The sequence below is a fragment of the Punica granatum genome, chromosome 7, assembly GCF_007655135.1.
Source record: "Punica granatum isolate Tunisia-2019 chromosome 7, ASM765513v2, whole genome shotgun sequence".
NCBI lineage: Eukaryota > Viridiplantae > Streptophyta > Magnoliopsida > Myrtales > Lythraceae > Punica > Punica granatum.
The window spans coordinates 4,659,392-4,680,675 of NC_045133.1; the positions used below are offsets into that span (position 1 = coordinate 4,659,392).

The window sequence follows — 21,284 nt, forward strand, 5'->3', positions numbered from 1 at the left end:
GAGAAAACGGAGAGCTGGAGGAGGAGGCGGAGAATGGAGAAAGTTCTAGTTTCATCCACACACACACACATACGCATAGTCCTTCCCGTTTGTGCTATTTACAAGCAAATGGGAAGGACTTAATGCATGCATGACCCATGGCGGCCATGCAAGCAAATGCCATGGATGTACTGGGCGGCTCCCGATTCAAGCTCCGTGTGTCTTTGTTTCGTGTATGATATGATATGATATTATATGTATCGGCTGCACTTTAACTCGTGAAATCTTTATTAGACGATCTTATAGTTCCAAAACTTTCCAGTTGATGTGATCCTGTATATTCCCGATTATGCTTATAGTAATATCAAAATCTTTATTTCAACATTACAAACAATGAGCGATGTCTAGCAATGTATTATTGTTACTCAAATAATCAAAAAATCAATTTCTCGACAAACTTTGAGATCTATGCAGCTATGCTACCTTATAGTATAGTTCATTTGTCCTTTATATCTCGATTGAGCCAAGGCACATAGAGACGTACTGTGTTTCGATAGCAGGTGGAGCTAAAAAAGAGATTTCTTTGGGATATATCACGACATCACTCGAGTTTTTAGGCCTTCATTTGATCAGATGATGGACGGTAGATATTGGTTTAAGAAAATTTTAGATTATTGACCACTTATCCCCATCGAATGATCACCCGGTCCATGGTTGGTCCCGATCCCTATTTCTCCAATATGTATTTTGCTGAGAAAAAATGAATTCTCGACGAAACAAATGGAGGTTAATAAATGATTTTGACCTAACTATGGAATCTGTATAAAACATTAAAAGTTAGTATGACTCACCTTGCAACATCACATAGAAGGGATGAGAGTTCTCCTTACGTGACCCTTCGTATGTTTGTTATAACTACTTTCGCAAGTGATACAGTGTCGTGATGTCACTTCACTTATTACAACCGAAATACCTGAACTCATGAAACATGTAAAAACTATGCTATAATGAAATTTTTTAGACAAAAATAGCTTCTGAAAGTGGGCCTGCTTCTTCCGTGCACGTGAATTTTTAAGGCTAGGTTTCGTTGATTTATTATTCTCTCTTTAACAGTGAATTGGGGAATCAAGTGCACCTAAAAAATGTTAAGGAACTCTCTATGTTGAGACAGTAGCCACATATTGTAAGCAAGCATACATATATACATGTATTACAAGTGTTTCGCTATTCAAGATATTAACAGGTTATATTTCGCATTTGCTTTTTTTTTTATATGTATCAAAAGAAAATAATTGTTCGGCCAAATAATTCTCCTCGCATATGTGCGGGCCCGTTATCTTCATTGTACGTTACACGGATTTGTTTTCATATATTTCTATATCATTTATTATTGTAATCTTTTACATTTTCAAAAACTAATTTTCTTATTAAAAATAATAATTTTTAATTTAAATTTACAAATAATAACCTTCAATAATACTTATATTATAAATTAGAGTAAGATAGTTATTATAAAAATAATTTGAGACTAATCATTTTAATAATTTTGTGTCGTATTTTTAAATAAATTATTAATATAGATATATAGAATATATTAAGTTTCGTGATTAGGATAAAAATTTGTTTCATTTTTTTGTTAACATTGTTTGGGAGATCCTTAGTTTAATTTTTATCTTCATCTTATTTATGTTCATAGGGCTATGTCATAATATATAGCGAGATAATATTTTTTGTGAGTTCTATATATTATCAATTTATTTCTTTGTTATGTTTATATCATTTGCATTCAATATATATATATATATATTATATAATTTCTTATAACAATTAGTCTCAATTTTGAAATATATATTTGTTGTATAATAAAATTGTATTTACTAGTAATAATAATTAATCAATTTGTAAGAGTAATTAATTGGTCAAATGTCTTCACTGCTTGAGTTGGTCAATTTAATTTATTGACTCCTTAATTTGATGTTTTCAATTTAGCCGTTGTGGGACATGGTAAATGGCCAATCAATTTTGCTTTACTACTGAATATTATACAAAGAGGAGAGTGACTCGTGTACTTCGTGAATGTGAAAAAAAAATCTATTAGACGATTAAATATATTTTCTATATTTTTGTACTGATTGGGTTCTAATTAGGGAGTATCGTGTTTGTAGCCATGATTTTTTCTCGCGGGCATTGTGTCTCAGGGTTGGGTAATTCCGTTGAATCCATGTTGTGATTTTGTTTGGAATTATCTATCCTCAAGAGAATTTCCTGAAAACGTCTTGTCCACAATTCTATTTCGATTTCTTTGTGTTTTATGTTAAATTACATCTCTTGTTTTGATGCGGTAGATGAGTTTATTTTCTATAATTGTGATTTCTTAATATTATAATATATTGAGATAAATTTATTTTAATGAATTTATTTGTAATTTTTTATATCTCAAAATTTTCCCACGACAATTTGAGGATAATTAAATTCTCCATGTGATTTGTTTCGTTTGTTGAGATATGGAGAATTGGATGAATTGTTTTTGATAAACTACAAGCATTTGGCACGGTTACTTCATACGCAAAGGTGTTGATTTATGCTCTATATTAAACCACATACTTTCAAACCCAAAAAAGATTCGCTTTCGATTTCACTTTGAGAATTTCTTTCGTACATGTTGGTTTGATTTATATAAAAAAATATAGACAAACACAGATTAAAAAAAAAAGAATAAAGAGAGAGATGGTGTTGATGATGAGAGCACATAGAGAAGGGCCTCTGCATACAGTTTCTCCGTGAGCTCAGTGAAGATTATACGCAAAGATTCCATGGTGGAGATTCTTCAAGCAAGTCAAAAATAATAATTAAAGGGGGGAAGCACACTGTAAGTTCGAAGAGACATGCATGGATACAGTTAATCCACGAATGGAAAAAGATACCGTTGAGGTATGTTTTCTAATATTTTGAACAAACTCAATTTCCTTGTGATTTGGAACAAGAGCATATAAGTCAGGTGAGTATTTATGCAACAGAGGCAATGTCCGGTAAGGCCATGCAATTTCCTGATTAGTTTGCTTCAAGTAATTTTGGCTATTTTCTGGATGAGGGATGTGTAATGATAAGATCTCAACTTATTTGAGGTATTGCTTTCTTCCATGTTATTGTTTTACTTCGATAATATTCTCCCTACGATTTTGTACTCTGAAAATTATAAAGTTGAAAGAATTGAAGCAATCAGATTTCACTGGACATACACATCACCAGCAGCAAAAGGATAATAATTTCAAGCATTTGCAGATATTTAGAGATGCGTTAAATTAACTATTTCGTATATAGTATTGCGTAATGTGCTACCATAAAATGAAATTAAAGTTTAAGAAGTCCTATTATATATATCTCTGTGTGTGGGGGGGTATTTGTGTTTTAATGCATTGAATCTGATGATGATGCTCGTTTAAATCTGGTGCAATGGAGATGCCTTTTATTGTGTCAATTAAGTCTTGATTATTTATTCTTATATATAAAGACGTGCTGCTTCATGTGCTGTATATACAGTCCTGCCATAAACACCTCTGGTGATCGTCTCTATTTCTTTTAGACCAATTTGAATAAATTTGCTATTGATTTTGCATTAATTCTGGTTAAAAGAAAAATCATAATCTTCACTATGAACTAAAATTGGATTGATATATGAACTCATGGAATTTTTAATGGACATATATGGTTGTTAACCGAGGCATCCATTTATATGATACATGATGATCGACTTACAATGATAAACAAAGTGTGCTCTATTGAGGATTCACTTACTGCGAAAAAGTGTAAAGAGATGGCTTATTTGGTTTGAAAATTTTTGATATGACCAATTCCGTGATCCTTGACATGTGTGAGTTATCATTTTATGGGATGAAATTTTATATATGAATTTTAGTTTACGAGCTTTAAGCATGAATTGCTTCAATTAATAAAGTCAGTTAGTCATGAGATTATATATGAATTTTAGTTTACAGACTTTAAGCGTGAATTGCTTCAATTGATAAAGTCAGTTGGTCATAAGATTAAATATCTTGATATAACCAATATTATATTTTTTTTGTTGGTGCATGTGATATGACCATACGTATATTTTCTTGGAAATCAAGTGCTACAATCATCGACTCGAAAAGTCTCAAGGAGATAGTACGTAAATGAGAAAGATTGCGATCAATAGGGATTGGAGCTTCTACAAGAATTTTCATCTTGTGAAAAGGTGCGTATGAAAATGTACGCAATAAGGAGGTAAGTACAAATTAAATTAAATCGAGACTAAAAACGAGTCTGATGAGACAAGCAGAGATGAAACAAATAAATATATAAAGAAGTGATTTTTTGGGTCCCATTCTCACCATATATGGCGAGTGAGGTGGTTTTCACACCCACAGGACTCACCCCGCCTCTTTTTTTGTTTTTTTTTTCTTCCAGATTTTAACATTATTTAAAATAAAATAATAAATATATATAAGTTTTTTTTTTCAGATTTTAACATTTTTTAAAATTAAATAAATTATATATATTAAGTTTATACTTCATCATATTCGAATTCGAATGAGTCTCGACTAATTTAAGTTAGAGTCAAGCTGGTCCCTCTAAACATTGGATTTTCCACATGCATGAGATTCAAACGTGAATTTATATTTTAGGGAAATAAGTATACAACCACTTTAATTGACATATATCTTGGTAATTTTTTTTAAAATTTAAGTATGAAAAAGGGGGTCCAATTGATCACCAACTTAATTGCCCTCTTCTTATTTGCAAGGATGCATGACCTAATTTTTTATGGTGAAACGCAAGATTATGCTAGCCTATGATTGATGAAAAGTTATCCTCATTTGGGCATTGACTTGACTATGACTAGGAGATACTTTTAATGAATTCCGAACATGTGCATTGCAAGCAAAGTTCGTCAATTAAATTATCGAGGTCACTTAAGATTTATGATATTGTGATCATGTTATTCTAACTAAAATTATTGAAAATTCAAATTAAACTTAGTAGGACAGTGTAAGCTTTTTATACCGTATGATATACTATTAGAATGATTTTTTAGAAAATACGAATAATATATTAGCAATCAAGAGTTACACACATAAATAGTTTTATCATTAATTATAATTATACTCAATATCAATTATTACATGAACCAATTTGATATATCAAAAAATAGATGAAAAAACTTATTTAATTTCGTCCCGCGGCATGGGACTATTACCCACGATATATGCTTGTTAATCATCCTATACGGAGATGATATGGAACTATTATCAGATTATAGAAATAGTTTGAGTGAATCCTACACTCTTTACATCGATGCCACTAAATGGAAGAATTGACTTCTTGAACGGAAATCGACTTCTAAGGGTTCAAGGGTTCTTCGCTATGGACTATATATGAAATTTAATACATGTTTACATTTCCAATGCATTATTATGAATTGTGAGAAATAGTGGGCGTAATTTAAAAAGTTTCGTATTTGGTTTAGTGCACTAGATTTTTACAACGAGAAATGGTGAATATTTATCCTTAACAGTCTCATAGTTTCTATAGTGGAGTACTAGAACAGTTGTGGACACTCTTGATAAGATTACTCATGCAAGTATGGAAGTGAGAGGCCGTTTTCTGCGGATTTCTGTGGTAAATCCTAGAGTACTTGCGACACTGGGATAACGCAATGCCGTGCTAAATTGGCGCTGCCATATTGAACTAGAACCCATGCATAGCGTGAACTAAGTTCTTTGATATTATGTTCTAAACCGCGGTTCCAACCCTAGACCACCGTTAGGCTGTGCACTATACAATAATCCAACTATTTTATTTTCTTTATATATATATATATTGGGTTTATACTGTTATTATTATTAGTAAACAAGTGGGGGATTGTTATATAATAAATTATAAAGTATTTACCAATAATAATTAATTAAAATAAAATGATTATAAAAAACAAAAATTAATACAAACGGTAAGAATATGGAAGCTTCGGAAGAATGATATTATTTGGTAAGAATATGGAAGCTTTGGAAGAAGTGATATTATTCGGTTCAATGTTGACCGTTGTGATAATTATTAGCAATATTAACTACTAATAACAATAATACTATTATCAATTGAAAGTTGATCACTATTTGGTCAAATAGACCTCTTGAATTGTCTTTAATTGAACGTTAGTTGCAAATTTTTGCTATATAAACTGAGATTACATAAGAATTTGTATTTTACCAGAAGCAATATTGAGATGTATGCAACTCTATTTTCTATATACTTTTATGAGTTGGGTTCTAGTTAGAGAGTGTTGTGTTTATAATCACGACTACTCTTTGTGGGCATTGTATCCCGTGGTTGGGTAATTCCGTTAAAGCCACGCTGTAATATTGCGGGTAATTATCGATTCTTTTGAGTTACTGAAAACATCTTGTCCACAAATCCTTTTCCTTTTGCTTGTAATTGTTCCACATCTCAAAATTTCCCCAACACAATTATGGGGTGAAAGCCCGAACACAAAAATTACGAAGTAACTTATAAGGAAGACAAAGTCGGGGCATCGTGGTGACAGTTGCACCGGGGAAAAGCAGCATGCTAAGGTCCCTTGAACTGTGCTCGAAAACGTGGAATCCAAGATTTCTCCATTCACATATATACATCAGTTCAGTTTCGGAAATGATCATAATCCAAAGTGGGGTGATTACCCCATATAAACTTATGAATTATATTTCGTCTAATCTCCAATCCGTTTTATGCAACCGAGCATCTCTCCCGTGAGACACCTGACCGGAAAATACTGACGTTGTCAAGGAGCACTTAAAATGCTATTTCCTGGAGAACCTGAAGGGTCTTTTGATGAACCTGAGATTGGAAAAGGAACAAATATTTGAGTTAAGAAGCTTTCAAAGAATTTCTAGAATAAAGTCTTTGCTCCTCGTCGTTCAAAGCTAATCCAATGAACAACAGAAGTATATAATGCAGAACTTTTTACCAGATCCATATTTCCGAAATCATTGAACATGTTAGAAGACGTAAATGGATTATGAACCTCAACACTCTTAGCAAAATTCCGTGCAATACTGAGTAGAGCCATCAGATCAACGAGAAGGACTGAAAGAGAGATAAGGGAGAGCCAGAGGGAATTAGCTGTCGGAAATGATTACCCATTCTAAATGCTGGGCTGTGATTCCAGATACGTTCCCAGAATATATTCCACCTAAGACCTGGCCAACACAAGGGAAAATTCAGGTAAGCACATACATTTTGGTTTCGGAATAGAGGTGGGGATCAGAGGTCCATGGGTTCAACCATAGTGCCCAATTCGTTGCTCAAATGGGTGACTCTTAGTAACACTGGCCAACTTAACGAGTTCATTTGCACATCAAATTCAGACGAGAACCAGGACTTTGACATGCTTACTTCCTAACCACCCTTATTCTTTATTATATATGATAATGTATCAACCCTATATAACGGCAGGAAGGATAAGGACCCTACTTTCACTTGTGTCTGCACAGGACTTGTGTACATATTTCTTAACAAGAGTTTGAAATCATACGAATTCAGTCAGGAGTTAACGCTGATGCATGAAGAAGAGGACAAAGTACCTTGGTGACGGTCTCCAGAAACATTCCTGGACGTACAGGACGAGGTTTACGTCGTGAGACACTTTTCTGGAGAATAAGATTATAGAAGAATGAGTCGGTTGTACTTAGAGAGACACTTCCCTCTATCTCAAAAGTAAGAAGTTATAGTTTTCAACACAACGCAATAGATCACTCAGATCCGAAAAGATGCTGCTCAGAGAAACCAAAATCTAACAAACAGAACAAAATCATGAATTTAGTGAGAGCTTTACACTTCCAAAGACACCAGTAGAGGTTTTTCCGCTTTCTGGGGCATCTTCTTCATTATCAGCACCTTCATCCTTTCCTTGCATTACATTCTTAATCATTTGCCGCACAGTTTTTCCTGGCCTCAAAGCTACGAGCTTTGTCAGGAAATTTACCTGCAATTACAAAAATTACAGCTCACACGTCTACAATTAGAAGACAAGGCATCAGTTTAGCATTTGCAGTATCCCTTGCTGATGGATGAAGAATTTTAAGCATCCTGTTTGGCAGACCTCTGATTCTGGGAGAGTGCTGAAGCCACGGTCATTTCTTTCATCAAGAATTCCTCCACCCATCATATCCCTTGCTTCTTCTCTAATCAAAACTAATCTTGCGAGAAGTTTCCGATCAGGGATGACGGCCCGATTCTCCATTGTCTGCAGTCATAGTGGAAGAATATAATCACATATGAGCTTCAGAAGGCTCGAGATACTCATAAAAATACAGAGAGAATGTAAAGCTTCATCTTCTTCGGTTATTTACCTCCAGCAGATCATCAGCCTGATTAGCAATATCGTTTAGGTTAGCCCCTGGAATATGAACTTTGCTGCCATTTTCAACTTTGAATACCCCACCACCTGCTGCGACCCTTCGCAAGAGTTCATGTCTGCTCTCTTTCTGTGGAGTTCTGCAGAGCAAGCCAATCACTTGGACCTTCAAATTAAAACGGTAAGGGGCTTAGTTATCGTACTTGCATTAAAAAGAACTATCAGAGATTCAGAGGCCAGGAATCAGTAGTTTGATTCAGTCTGTCCTTCAGAGCTACATCCTTACATGTGGGGGACACTTCTTTGTGAGATGGGCTAGCACAGTCTCCTTGATGACTTCAAGCAATACCTTACGCTGAACAGAGACACCCCAAAGTCAGTTACACTAGTACCGGTTGCTTAGACAAAATCATAGCAAAAGTAAGCCCTCGAAAAGCTTCCTTAGAATAAGATCCTTTACAAAGGTAAAGGAACCGTCCTAGGGAACGATTAAAAGCACCTTAAAATTCAGATTCTGCCCCTAAGAAACTCCATAAACCTAGATAACACCATCTTCCGTATTCAGAACAAAGTGAACCTTTTCCAGTAGCTCTTAACAGCTCATACAGCAAATAAGAGTTCGTGACGATTTATTTTGGAAGCGTAAGCTAAAAAACAGAGAAAAACCAAAGGCATCGAAACTCTTAATTCGTTACTGTACACTTCAAAAGCAATAGCATTAATTCGAACTGACCGATCTCACCATCTGAGACCATGGAATCAAACAATGAAGTAGTTAGCAACTAATACCTCATCATCCTGGTCCTTCTCCGCGAGTTGAATCATGTAATCTAAGGCCATCATGAACCCCGACTCCATCTCATCCACTCGCTTCCCGATGACTCCCTGCGCAGCCAGTTCCACCGCCACCTTCTCCGATGCCTCATCCATGTTCATGTCTTCCAACTGGACCAAACACAGAAACCCGTGGACCCGTTATCATTAGCACAACCTCCAACTGCAGCCCCATTTCCCAGCAAAAATGCAACCTTTCCGTAATCACAATGGTATTGCAACCACTTCATCTCGACGCTACGCATTTTACTATGCCTTACAAACAATGCAACTCTTATCGAAGTCTCCATAAATAAAAGCATACATCAGAATTGGAACAAAATCCAAATGTATTACATGTATTTCTGCTAAATTTTAAATTTGACAACAGCAAAAAGGGGAAGCAAAATTCAATAGAAGGATGTAAGAATAGAGACCCAACATGAAGTTGAGGGGAGATGGGAGGTAAACTTACAAGGGTGATCATCTCTTGAAGTACAGAGGTGACCTGCTCGCCCCCTTTGAGGAGGGCTTCGTACTGGGCAGCATCGAGCTTCTGGTCCCCTTCCTCCCCGAACTGGTCTTGGAAGTCCAGCTCCTCGTCCGGGTACGCGCCGCCGACTTCGTAGGAGGAGGTAGAAGAGGCGGAGGGGGGCCTCCTCCTGCCGGCGTGCTCAAGACTAAAGCCGAGACGGTGAGGAGGAGAGGGGAGAGGGAGGAACAAGGGGTTGGGAGGGAGGCGGATTGGCGTTAGCGAGGGAGCTGCAGGGGGAGAATTGAGGACTTGGAGTGTGCTGCTTGCGAGCATTTTAGCTGATGGAGCTTCGTCTATGGAGGTTCTGGGTTTATCAGCAAGTACTAGCTAGCGAAGAAGACGATGGAAAGGAAATAGAAAAAATATTGTAATAAATAAATATAAATCAAATTGGAAAAAAAAAATAATTAAATTAATCGTGAAAAATTTAAAAATGCTTTTCCGTCGTCTGGGGGAATCGAACCAGCGATTGCATGATTAAAAGACAGGTTCTCTACCGGCTGAGCTATTTTAGCTAAATGACCACCGTACGGTCAACTTTACAATCTTCTCGGCTCAAAGTCAACTGGACAGTTAACAAGCCCAACTCCAACATCAAGGAGCCCAACTGACACCCACCTAATGGGGAAAAAAATAAAAAGCCCAACCGGTTCAGTAAATTTTTAATGATGCCATACGATATTTAGAATTGGATTCAAACTTAATACACATTAAACGAAAGGGAAAAGTATAAAAATCCCCTTGATTTGAGTTTGAGACAAATTGGATTATGTAGTTCACTCCGTGAAACATAATGGACCTCATCATTAATTTTTTCGTCACTTTTGGTTCTCAAACTTTTCTTTTTACCATTATTATCCTCAAACTTTCAACTTTTTTTTCAATTTAATCCTAATATTTGGGGAAAAAAAGGGGAACTGGCCGGGCCGGGCCCGTCAGTCGACGACTCCAACCTCACTACCAAGATCGCATGCACTCATAGAGGATGTCGGCGACCATGGAAGTGGGGTCGGGACGACAGATTAGCGGCCCCGCCCCCAAATCCATCAGGATCTCGAACTCGAGATTCCAATCGATTCCGGGATTAAGGCCACCAATCGAAAACCCCGACCCAACTCTTGAGGTTTTCGACGTCCTTTGTGGGTGTCGGCAATCTTGGTGGTGGGGTCAGGGTCTCCGACTGGCAGCCCAAGTCACTTTCCCCTTCTTATTCTTTTTCTTCTTTTTTTTTTCCTTCGAATTTTAGGACCAAATTGAAAAAAGTTGAAAGTTTGAGGGTAATAATGACAAAAAGAAATATTTGAGAACTAAAAGTGATGAAAAAATTAACGGTGATGTCCATTATGTTTGACGAAATAAACCACAATGTGTTATTTGTCCATAAAAAAATTACAAGGTCCAAATTATCTCAATCTCAAACTAAAAGGGGTATTTTTTTCCTAAACGAAATCTTCCGTCCGACTTTAGATGTAACTTTAGGGGTAGAATTAAAATTATTGTAACATTAATCAAACTTTTTAGTGCAATATACAAAATGGTATTCAGTTTTTTCGATAATTAAATAATAAAGAAAAAGCCTCTTCGAGCCACAAAAAAAAAACTCACATATTGCAATTTGCAACGGTTAATATGAGATTTCTTTCGCCCAATTAAAATGAAAAAGCAGAATAATCGGCGCAACGCCGTCGTTTCTGATTGAGTCTCGCACACGCGAGAGGACTGAGGAGTGGCACCTTCCGTAAATTTGAGCGAGGCCGAGACCTATTTTTGTAATTCGGTGCACTGGACAGAGACGATTCCGCTTCCCCCATTTCTATAAATCACCTCACGCGCTGAGCACCAGAACTTCGCTCGTTTATCCATTTCCGCTTTCTTCTCGCTGCGTGTCCTCCTTCTCTCTCCTAGGGTTTAAGCCTAAGGTCTCTCCATTTCCGCTCTCCCAACGTCCTTTTCGAGCTTCCGTTCCGCTCTTCAATGGCGCAGCAGGTGGAGGTCCAGAATGGCGGAGGAGCTGCGGAGGCCAAGGCGGTCTCCGTCACCGCCGTGAAGCCGCAGCTGTTCGTGGAGGCCCCCAAGGCCAGCGATGCCATCAGCTTCTACAAGGCTGCCTTCGGTGCTGAGGAAGTCAGCCGCTCTCTCCACCCCAAGCGCAAGGCCGATCAGGAGCTCCCTCTCATCCTCTCCGCTCAGCTGCTACTCGCCGGCACCACCATCCTCATCTCGGATGCCTCCGATGATTCTGCTCCTGCGTAAGTCCTCTTCCTCCTTCCTTCTCTGTTTCTGTACTCAAACGTGGGGTTTCAGCTTGTTCATTTCGTAGAACGTCGTAGGTCTCTTTCAGAACAGGCGGTAAAGAGTGGACTGTACTTAGATCTTTTGGTTTTGGGGCTTGGTTAGTAGATGTTGGTTTTGTCCGTTGGCTTGTTGCTTGCGCGCTTTATTCTTCATGCTTTTGTCCGTTAGAGAAATGAACAGTAGAGAGCGTTATGGATCTGTCTAATACTTTGTCGAAAATAGTAACGCCTAGCATCGTTCAGGTTGTTTCGTCTGCCTCATCTCGTATACTCCATGAAGCGTAGAGCGTTTTCTTTGTGCAGATCTTTCAGTGTCACTTTACTATAATAGCTTGCTTTGTGAAGGTTCATTTCCTACGTTACGGCTATTTCTTATATATCTGTATGCTATTTCTTCGAACAAATCTTAGGCGTTCGTGCTTCATCGTTGTCTTTACTGAATATTGTTTTCGCCGTCTTCTACGAGCCCGATCTTGTGTCTCATCAGCACTGTTTTGTTCGCTGAGGCTCTCGACCGAGTGGAACGGATTTTTGAACTCGTCATCTGAATATTTGCTTTAAATGGAAGTGACCGACGATAACGTATTTTATGAATATTTGTCTGGCCGCAGCGCTAAAACGGCCGGTGCTGGAATCGTCCTTTGCCTGGAGACCAACGACATCGATGCTGCTGTCTCCAAGGCCGTGAGCGCCGGAGCCGTTTCGGAGGGCGAGTTGGAAGAGACTGAGGGCGCGTGCTGCGGTGGGCGCGTGGGCAAGGTCAAGGACCCGTACGGTTTCACCTGGCATATCTGCTCCGCTGCTGCAGCTGCTTGCCAGGAGCCCGCTGACGTGGAGGCATAGGCCCCGTCCGATCAGACCCCGCACCCACTTGCTGATTTTAACCCGTTAGTTTCTTCTCGGTGGGACCCCCTTTTATCTAGAAAGAAGAGCTTCTAAGCCAGTTAGGAAGAACACTAAGGTTGATGAAATAGGTTTCCGTAGTAATTGCAATGACCGTGACCATTATGACTATGCTGATATTTTACGATCTTCGTGATGATGAGGATACTCTGGCCATTTTGACAGGACGGTATTTCCGCTGGTGGATTCTCTAGTCTACATTGCTCGAGTCTCTCTGCATTATATTTGTGTTTAGTATCGTGGAATGTGTTCGACTTGATATTGTTTAATCTGCCTTGACAGTACGTTTTATGACTTAAGGTTTGAATTAATTAATACTACGTGGCGCTCGGGAGTTGGGACGGATACGATAATTCGATGTTTCTTTAGACAGCATCGGTAGGATTAGAATAATTAACTCAGTACGAGGCTTAGAATAAGTTGGACCGTCTGGGGAGGTGGTGGTGCCGTGGGGATAGTGAAAGTGGGGAATGGAAGGGGTGGGAGGAGCAGTCGACGTTGACTACGGCTGGGGTGCATCAGAGCAGTAGTTTGTTGACACGTGTCAGTGAGGATTTGCTCGGTTTCCGTTTGATTTGGTTGGGGATATTTTTGGATGGGGCGGTGGTCCCCAATTGGGAAAATAAACTGGGGTGGGGGCGCGTGGCAGGATACTCGTGAAGACCTGCTGGTTTTCAATTCGGTTCGGCTGGTCACATTTGAAACCCACCTTACTCTTTCCACCTAATCGATATTTCAATTAATTATTTCCTTAATAAGATTATTATTATTATTATTATTATTATTATTATTGTTTATTATGCTAATATAAAATATAAACTAATGCATGGCGATACCACCGAGGGAAGCCTGACCCTTCGATTAGGGAGGACAAGTTAGTCTTATAGTAGTATTAAGGCAATGCTGTTTTAATAGTTATAATTCGCAACTGCATCCGTTGCTTTTGGTGATATTAAGCTTGTGGTGTCTACTTTTATGGTAAATGCTCGGTGGACGTGCCAGTATTTTAGCCTTGATACGATGTCATATTCTCTGAGTCTCGAACACGAATCTGGCATTTAGAACCTGGAAGACTTGACCTGAATTGTACCGAATGGGTGATATGAATCATCACTAGAGTCGGTGTCTTCAAGTTGAGTTTTCGAGGATCTCTGTTGTAGTCGGCTTGTGACATTGCACTGCATCGAGTAAAATCTCCAAACACAAACATCCGTTTTGGATTCGCTGCACACTAATAAAAATGTGAGATTTGTGTTCGTGGTGGCCAAAGAAGAATTGGAGACGACTATTCAAACTTATCGATTCAAGTGGTCCTCATGCCTTAGGGAATCGTTTGATTTAGGCCCATGATCATCATATGGGCCATATAGTCCGCAGTTAGATTAGCAAATTATTATGGGTTCGTGAGAAAATATTCGTTGAGTATCCCATTCAAGTGGATAAGTAACGATTAAGCAAAATACTTATCAGTAAAAGTTTGTGAACCCATTGTGAGGTTAGTTTTTCACTTTCAGACATTCTGATTGAGCGCTACAACAGTCAAGTGACCGAGTTATTACTCACCAAATATTTGCTTTGGGTTTCGTAAGGCCCCTGGCAACACACAAAGATTTGGTGTGTGTGTTTGTTTCACGTATTCGTAACATTTGAGCATTTTAGGTTTTATTTCATAGTACGGGACCGTGACATGCATTTTAGATTCCGTATCTCAACACAGTGCTGGGCGGGTGCTTGAATAGGACTTGACCGAGAGGGTCATCTAGGGTTCTAGATCCATGATTCAACGCAGGAATCGCAATGCGTGAGTTTTCACCAGCCATACCAGTGAAGTTCAAGCCAGGAGGTCCCTTCAGGGCTTGCCATGGCCAGTCTTGTTCTGGCTAGTAATAGTAATAGTAATAGCAGCACAGTAGCCTGAAAATCGATCTTTTCATCGTCGGCATAACCTTGGGTACGTCATGCATTCTACATTCTCCTGGCCAGAAAGTCTCGGGAGACAAAGACATGAGCTAAAGTTGATGGATCAACCTGATTCATATAACATATATAGTTGCACTTTGTCCTTTTCGTACGTCTGAAATCCTAAACAACCCCTTGAACTTGATGCTCTCTCGCATTTTAGGAACCACTAGGATAAAAAAGAATGGCATTATACTTTAAGTCGATGTTGAGAGTTAAGGATTAAAAAATCTATGAGTTTAATTATTAGATGATTGGCCTCATCATCTCACTCGAGCTTATGAGATGGATGTTCCGTTTATAGGCTCAGGAAGAATTTTAAGTCGAATTAATCACAATGTACCCCATGCATTTACATATATTTGGTTTAGTTGGCCATGGAATGTCGCTTTGTCCTTTGCCTCTCATTTAACATTGAAGATCACTCGGAAAACATAGATTTATTATAACAAGATCTGAGTCTAACAGATCAAGTCAGATGGTTAAAAGTACACCACTTGTAGGCGGCAATGTTCGATCAACATGATGCTACCCCATATGGTGGCAAAAGCACATCACATAACAATCACAAGAGGAAAGCCACACGAACATATGACGATGAGACACATATATAACACGTTTAAACGAGTTGAAATCCCTAATTTCTATAACAACGATTGGTCATGCCAGTCACGAGACGTTCTGCTTCACTTAAGGATGTTTCATGGCAGAACAGCCGGAGGGGACAGGGAGGCTGCACTTGGCGGGGAGTCCCATCGCGAGCTCAGGGTCGATCCCAAGCGCCGGGAGCATCAGGGAGTTCCTGTACGAGCAGAGGCAGTTGAGGTCTGCCGCCGACAGGGCCTTGCAGCATTCAGGGGTCGGGTCCACGGGGTTGGGCTTGGTGACTGAGGGCTTGCAGGCCGTGAGCCCGTCCTCATTCATCTTGCACAGGCTCACCCCGTTATTGTTCCCCCTCGACGTGGCCTCCACCGCCGCGACTGCCACGAACACCACCACCAGCACCACGAGCTTCGCTGCCATCTCGGATCGAACAATGTGGTGGTCGACACTAGAGGTTGCGAATGTGTAGGGAGCTATATGTGGCTATGCTATGGGCTTAACATATATATAATAAGGGAGGGGGAAGACAATTAAGATAGATTGGAGAAGGGAACTAACTTCCGGATTGGGGAGCCCGTGAATGGGAATTTTTGGAAGGGCTTGAGAGTCACGGGAGGGACTTGATTGGCCCACTTGTGTTATGAGTCATTGGCTTGATGGTTCTTGATTTTCTGAACAAATAGAAATAATAAGAATTGATTCAAGCAGTTTGATATTTATTTCCCTTAAATAAGATGTCAGGTTCGAGTATTGTGAATGAAAAAAAATCAATGCTAAAAGAGTTTTACTTTTTTAGTCGGAGTTTGCTGGGTATTCAGATACTAGGGTATACATCGAAAAAAAATAAAAATAAAAATAAAAAAATTATTACAAAAGATACATATTATATAAATGATATTTAGGGGGAAAAAAACAATTTCTATGGGTTTGAGAGAGCTTTCTTGAGAGACAACTCACCTTTAACAGTAAGATGAGATGATAAGCTCGTGAATTGCATGAGATTCTGAATGATTGACTGTCCTTTTCCTTTGTCTTGTTATGTTTCTCTTATTATATCATTCCATTCGGGAAAGCTAATAATATTCTCATTTCGCGACCAACAATGGAGGGTTAAGAGATTACCAATACCCGCAAGAGACGCCGCATGATGCGAATTTATGTTCGCCTAACTCCCACCTGTTTGATTAGAAAGTGGGATGCAAAATCAAAGAACAGTTGTGGCTACTAAACTCTCATATATCGTGAATGGACGAATTTTCGATATGTTGTACGTATTTTCTTCTAGTAGCTATATGTTAGTTGTCGTAGGAGAAGTTGTGGGAACGGAAAACAGACGTGTCCAATGTGAGAGATAAGGAAATATGGATTCCGAATTCGGGATTCTTGTGCACATAGATGCGAACCGGGGATAATTTTGGATTAGGATTGTGATGACATTCACGGGCTTAGTTGTTAGCTAAGAGACAATATACCATGTTCTTTCTTTTCATCTTTAACCAGCCCAATGACATAATATAATATATTGTTTTCTTTCCTTGAAATTGAAATGATATAAGTTTGCGCCATAGGACATCTCTACGTCTCTTTTTCTTTTTGTTTGGAAATGATGCACGTTGATGGGAAAAAAAAAAAGAAAAAGAAAGAAAGAGCAGATGCTCTCGGCCCAAAAGGCCTATTGGGCCTTCGGGAACAAGGAATTACAAATTACAGGCCCAAATGAGGCCCAATAGTCTTTTAATTTCAGGCCCGGAAGCTTTTCGGGGACGCTACGGACACCGGCATCTTTCTTTCGAGAATGGGTTCCGTCATCCTTCGACAATCGACGTACTGATCGTGCTCGTTCGTGTATCGAAAGTTTAGATTGAATAACAATCTTCACGACGGAAAACGATCGCATATTTATCGCTGAAGAGACTAAGGCCCTGTTTGGATTCAGGAACAAAAATTTATAACTTTAACTCAACACACTATACAACAAAAATACACATTTCCCAAGTCAAAAATTTTAACTTTAACTTTAACTCAACACACTACACAACAAAAACACACGTTTCCCAAGTCAAATTTATAATTACATCTCATTTGTCCTTTTCCATAATCAAAATCAAAATCAAAATTAAAGTTATTTTAACTCTGAATCCAAACGCACCATAAACTAATTGTAAGCCGTACATTTATCATTGTCTGCCGGAGGTTATTCACGGACTCATTTCTATAGGGTCCTCATGCCCCCTCATCGTGTCCTAATTCTTTTGGAATTCTGCCCGTTCTCTACTATAAAAGAAATATGTACACCATACATAACCAAGAATACAAGAAACTACTTCGACTACGAGCATTATCCCATACTCATGGAAGAACCATATTTACATAGGAAAAGGAAAACTAGCTGATAACCGATTGAGGATATATATCTATGTAAAGTATCATACATAAATGACCGATAAAGAATCAAACTTAAAACGGTCTTGCAAGGGCACGTAGAATCAATAAAATTTGGTACGAATCATCAAAAACTAAGCCAACTCCATCTTCTTTTCTTTTCTTTTCTTTTCTTTTCCTTTTTTTGAATTTCTTAATGACAGATAATATAGTGTGGCTTTGGCATAGTGCCATGAACTTTTGGGAGCTCAAGGGTGCAATGGAATAAAACGAGAGAGATTTTGAATGTCAGGTGGGTCAACTTGTACTGTGGGATACTAAAGCTAAGAACCAAAGCACAAGTGAACAAATGAAATGGAATAAAGTGCAGAAAATGAAAATCAATTGGATTGATTTCGACCCAATGGGCCTTTTATTTGCAATTAAGCCCCTCTCTTCTCCTCTTTTTTCCAATGTTTCCAAATAGCCTTTTGCTTCTGACTTATGGTTCCTGTTTGCTTCTCCAAAGGCTGCTCAGTGCTCTCTTTTTCTTATTTTCCCCTGAGATGAGCATCTCCACAAAAGAGGATATACCCATCTTCCCTCTACAAGCTTTCAGTCCTTTGGAATTTCCCAAATTTTGATACCTTCTGTTGAACCACAAAGGCAATGTACTGAAGTGATAGTGAACATAATAAAATTTATATAAAAATAATAATAATAAAAGTTATTTGGATTCTGCCTCTTTCAATTAATTTGCTCATGCCTCTTGATTGATTAAATATTGAATGATATCAACATAGATGCTAATCTATTTTCCACGAGTTTAGGGTCAAGGGAGAGTTCGTAGGGTCATTTAAAGTGATCATTACTTGCAAGCTTAATCTGTTGGGTTGATTAAATTCATTTTAGTGATCCCAAACTCAAAATTCAACCAACTAATATGAGCCTCTGCATATATATATATATGGTTTATCTTCGGAATATTTCCACGTCGTCTTTGTGAATGTGGTTCGTAATACAAACACGCTTGAGTAATTCATGCAAGCTATACCTTCACATGTGACCAAAAATGATACATCGTCAAGCTGCTGCTCGTCTGAACTTACTTTTCCCTGAAAAGGAAATTTCTTACGTGAATTTCAAAGACACGAAATTGCACCGTTTTAGGTGTTCATTACTTTAATATATCAGGAATCAAAGGAAAGATATACAGATATTCTTAATAAGTTGACTATGGACGGCGAGTCCAGTACTTCCTATTTTAGGGTTTAATTATATAATCGACTATCTTCATACGCCTCGAGACCATATGGATTCTTGAATCGTGTGTTGGTTTCTTGTCTTTGAGACGATAGGCATGTCTCTATCGGACTACGTGGATGCGAAGACAAGGCAAAATGTCCTCTCCTTCTCCGTCTTTAATTTAATTCAATTCTCTTCCATACACCCGTTGTGTTGTGAATTGTGATTTCCTCAAAAACCACAACCATTTCACTAACGACCTTATCATCATCATGTGACAATTATTATAATAATGACCAAGAGGAATCCTGACCTTCATGACTCAAGTCTCAAAATACATCATTGATCACATAACAAACTGACTGTCAACAAGGCATGCAATGCATGCATACACACATACAAATATATATGTATGAATGAATATAGTAATGGAACTGCGTGTTGTGTTGGACAAGACACTTCAAGGGCAGACCAACCGTTGCACGTCTTCCTCCCCTATCCCTCATAGGACTCAGAGAGAGTAAAAACTGCTGAAAAAAGCTGAAGCTATGGCTTTACTGAGGATAGTATTTTTAATTTTGGATGGAGACAACTCAATTATGCTTCTGAGCTTGTCTTCTGCTTCTTTGCTGTCCCCAACTTCAATTGCCTTGCTTTGCAGTTGCATTGAGCTCAAAAAATTGAAATTATATATGAAAAAAAAAAATCTGATTAAAGACCTACCTATCCTCAGTGTTGACCTCATTTCTGACCAAAACTCGAAAGTAAAATGTCTCCTTTAGTGGTCCAATTTAAAATCTAGAAACGGTTGAATGGTTAATCCAACTATCTTACAATACATTTTAAATTTTTCATGATAACATGTGGTCTTTCATATGTTAAGCTTTTTTTTCTCGCGCTTCAGAGTGGAAGGATAAAATGACCACAAGGCGGACTTACTCTTTTGCATTAGACGCTAGGCTTGGCATTTCGTGAGTCATAAATGCATAACTCAGTTTGATATCATATAAAAATTTCACTAAGCTATATAAGTGGTTCGACACATGCAACTCAAAAGCTCGAATAAAAAAGGAAAATTAGGAAGGGAAAAAGAAAGTAAATTAACCCAATATATAGAGGATCATGCTAAAATTTTGCTAAATTATTGTCGTTCTAATGACTAAATTTATCGGGAAGTTTTTTTTTACCGGATTGAGATGCATGGTTTGGGGAGTTCTATGAAATGTTCATTACCGAAGTGTCTAAGAGTGATGTTCCGCGAATAAGGGTGAAATGGATTTGCCATATAAATCAACCTTAGATGGGGAAGATTGGCTTGGTTTTTCTTTTAAAACCTAGCTGGATATGCTTCCAAGATAAAAACATGAATAATGCATCCCGACATAGTCCATTTGGCAACAAGTGAATCTTCTGGGTAGTTTGTCAATTAAATATTGTAGATGAACACTCCCTCTGTTAAACTTCTTGATTCTGAGTCGGCACCTTATACCACAATATTGACTCCTTTTTCTCGAAGCAATTCTTTCCCCATCGTAGAAAATACATTAGGCAAGGGCTTAGACACGTTTCATCATCGAAAAAATAAAATACATTAGGCAACGATTATTCAATAATAAAGCGTATATATCAAAGGCTATCAGTAGGAGCTTTTAAGGACACTTTGGCCATGCCCATCAATAAATGCGAATACTTTTTAATGAAAAAATGGGAAGATGAAATAGCACAGAGCACTAAGCTCACAGTGCTGGTACGCGTGTGGGGGCCTAAAAGATGATAAAAGGAAAAATCCTAAAGCCTAATATATAATAATTAAATAAAAGCTATTTATTATCCAATAAAAAACAAAGCTAATTAACCAAGGTCCGACATAGGAGGTAAACTGCGCTCATATAAATGGATTTTATCTGCAGCACAGTCGTTCTAGACCTAGGAACATTAATTAGTATGCTAAAACCGCCAAAAGGTGATGATACAGTGGTTTCGAGGTTACTCCCATATCGTTCACTAGCTTTAAGATTTTAAATTCGAATCCCTTTTATCTATTTGTGGCAACATTGCTAAAATCTTGCTCTTTAGGTCTGGTATTGGGAATGGTTAATGTGAACTATTATAGGCTCTTGTGTAGTGCTACAATAGGCTAGTGCTTGTGCTAACTGTTCAATCTGCCTGATATATTTAGAGTTTAAAAATTATGTAGCTGAAGACA

At 38.1% G+C, this 21,284-nt stretch overlaps 3 protein-coding genes across 3 annotated transcripts; 1 reads left to right on the plus strand and 2 right to left on the minus strand.

Annotated features, from left to right (window-relative positions):
* Window positions 1-6,556: 6,556 nt before the first annotated feature.
* LOC116212672 (protein PEP-RELATED DEVELOPMENT ARRESTED 1, chloroplastic) lies at window positions 6,557-10,062 on the minus strand. Its single transcript, XM_031547312.1, has 9 exons — window positions 9,654-10,062; window positions 9,155-9,310; window positions 8,652-8,720; window positions 8,361-8,531; window positions 8,111-8,254; window positions 7,844-7,993; window positions 7,593-7,658; window positions 7,149-7,208; window positions 6,557-6,846 (listed from the first exon to the last, which is right to left on the minus strand). The coding sequence occupies exons 1-9, from the start codon at window positions 9,984-9,986 to the stop codon at window positions 6,802-6,804; spliced, it is 1,194 nt and encodes a 397-aa protein (XP_031403172.1). The 5' UTR covers window positions 9,987-10,062; the 3' UTR covers window positions 6,557-6,801.
* Window positions 10,063-11,549: 1,487 nt separating this feature from the next.
* LOC116215359 (uncharacterized protein At5g48480) lies at window positions 11,550-13,204 on the plus strand. The gene is made up of 2 exons (XM_031551041.1): window positions 11,550-11,962; window positions 12,619-13,204. Exons 1-2 carry the CDS (start codon window positions 11,688-11,690, stop codon window positions 12,848-12,850), a joined length of 507 nt encoding a protein of 168 aa, XP_031406901.1. The 5' UTR covers window positions 11,550-11,687; the 3' UTR covers window positions 12,851-13,204.
* A 2,054-nt stretch (window positions 13,205-15,258) lies between these two features.
* Window positions 15,259-15,961, minus strand: LOC116213005 (putative lipid-transfer protein DIR1). Its single transcript, XM_031547794.1, has one exon. The coding sequence runs from the start codon at window positions 15,890-15,892 to the stop codon at window positions 15,560-15,562; it is 333 nt and encodes a 110-aa protein (XP_031403654.1). The 5' UTR covers window positions 15,893-15,961; the 3' UTR covers window positions 15,259-15,559.
* Window positions 15,962-21,284: the final 5,323 nt, after the last annotated feature.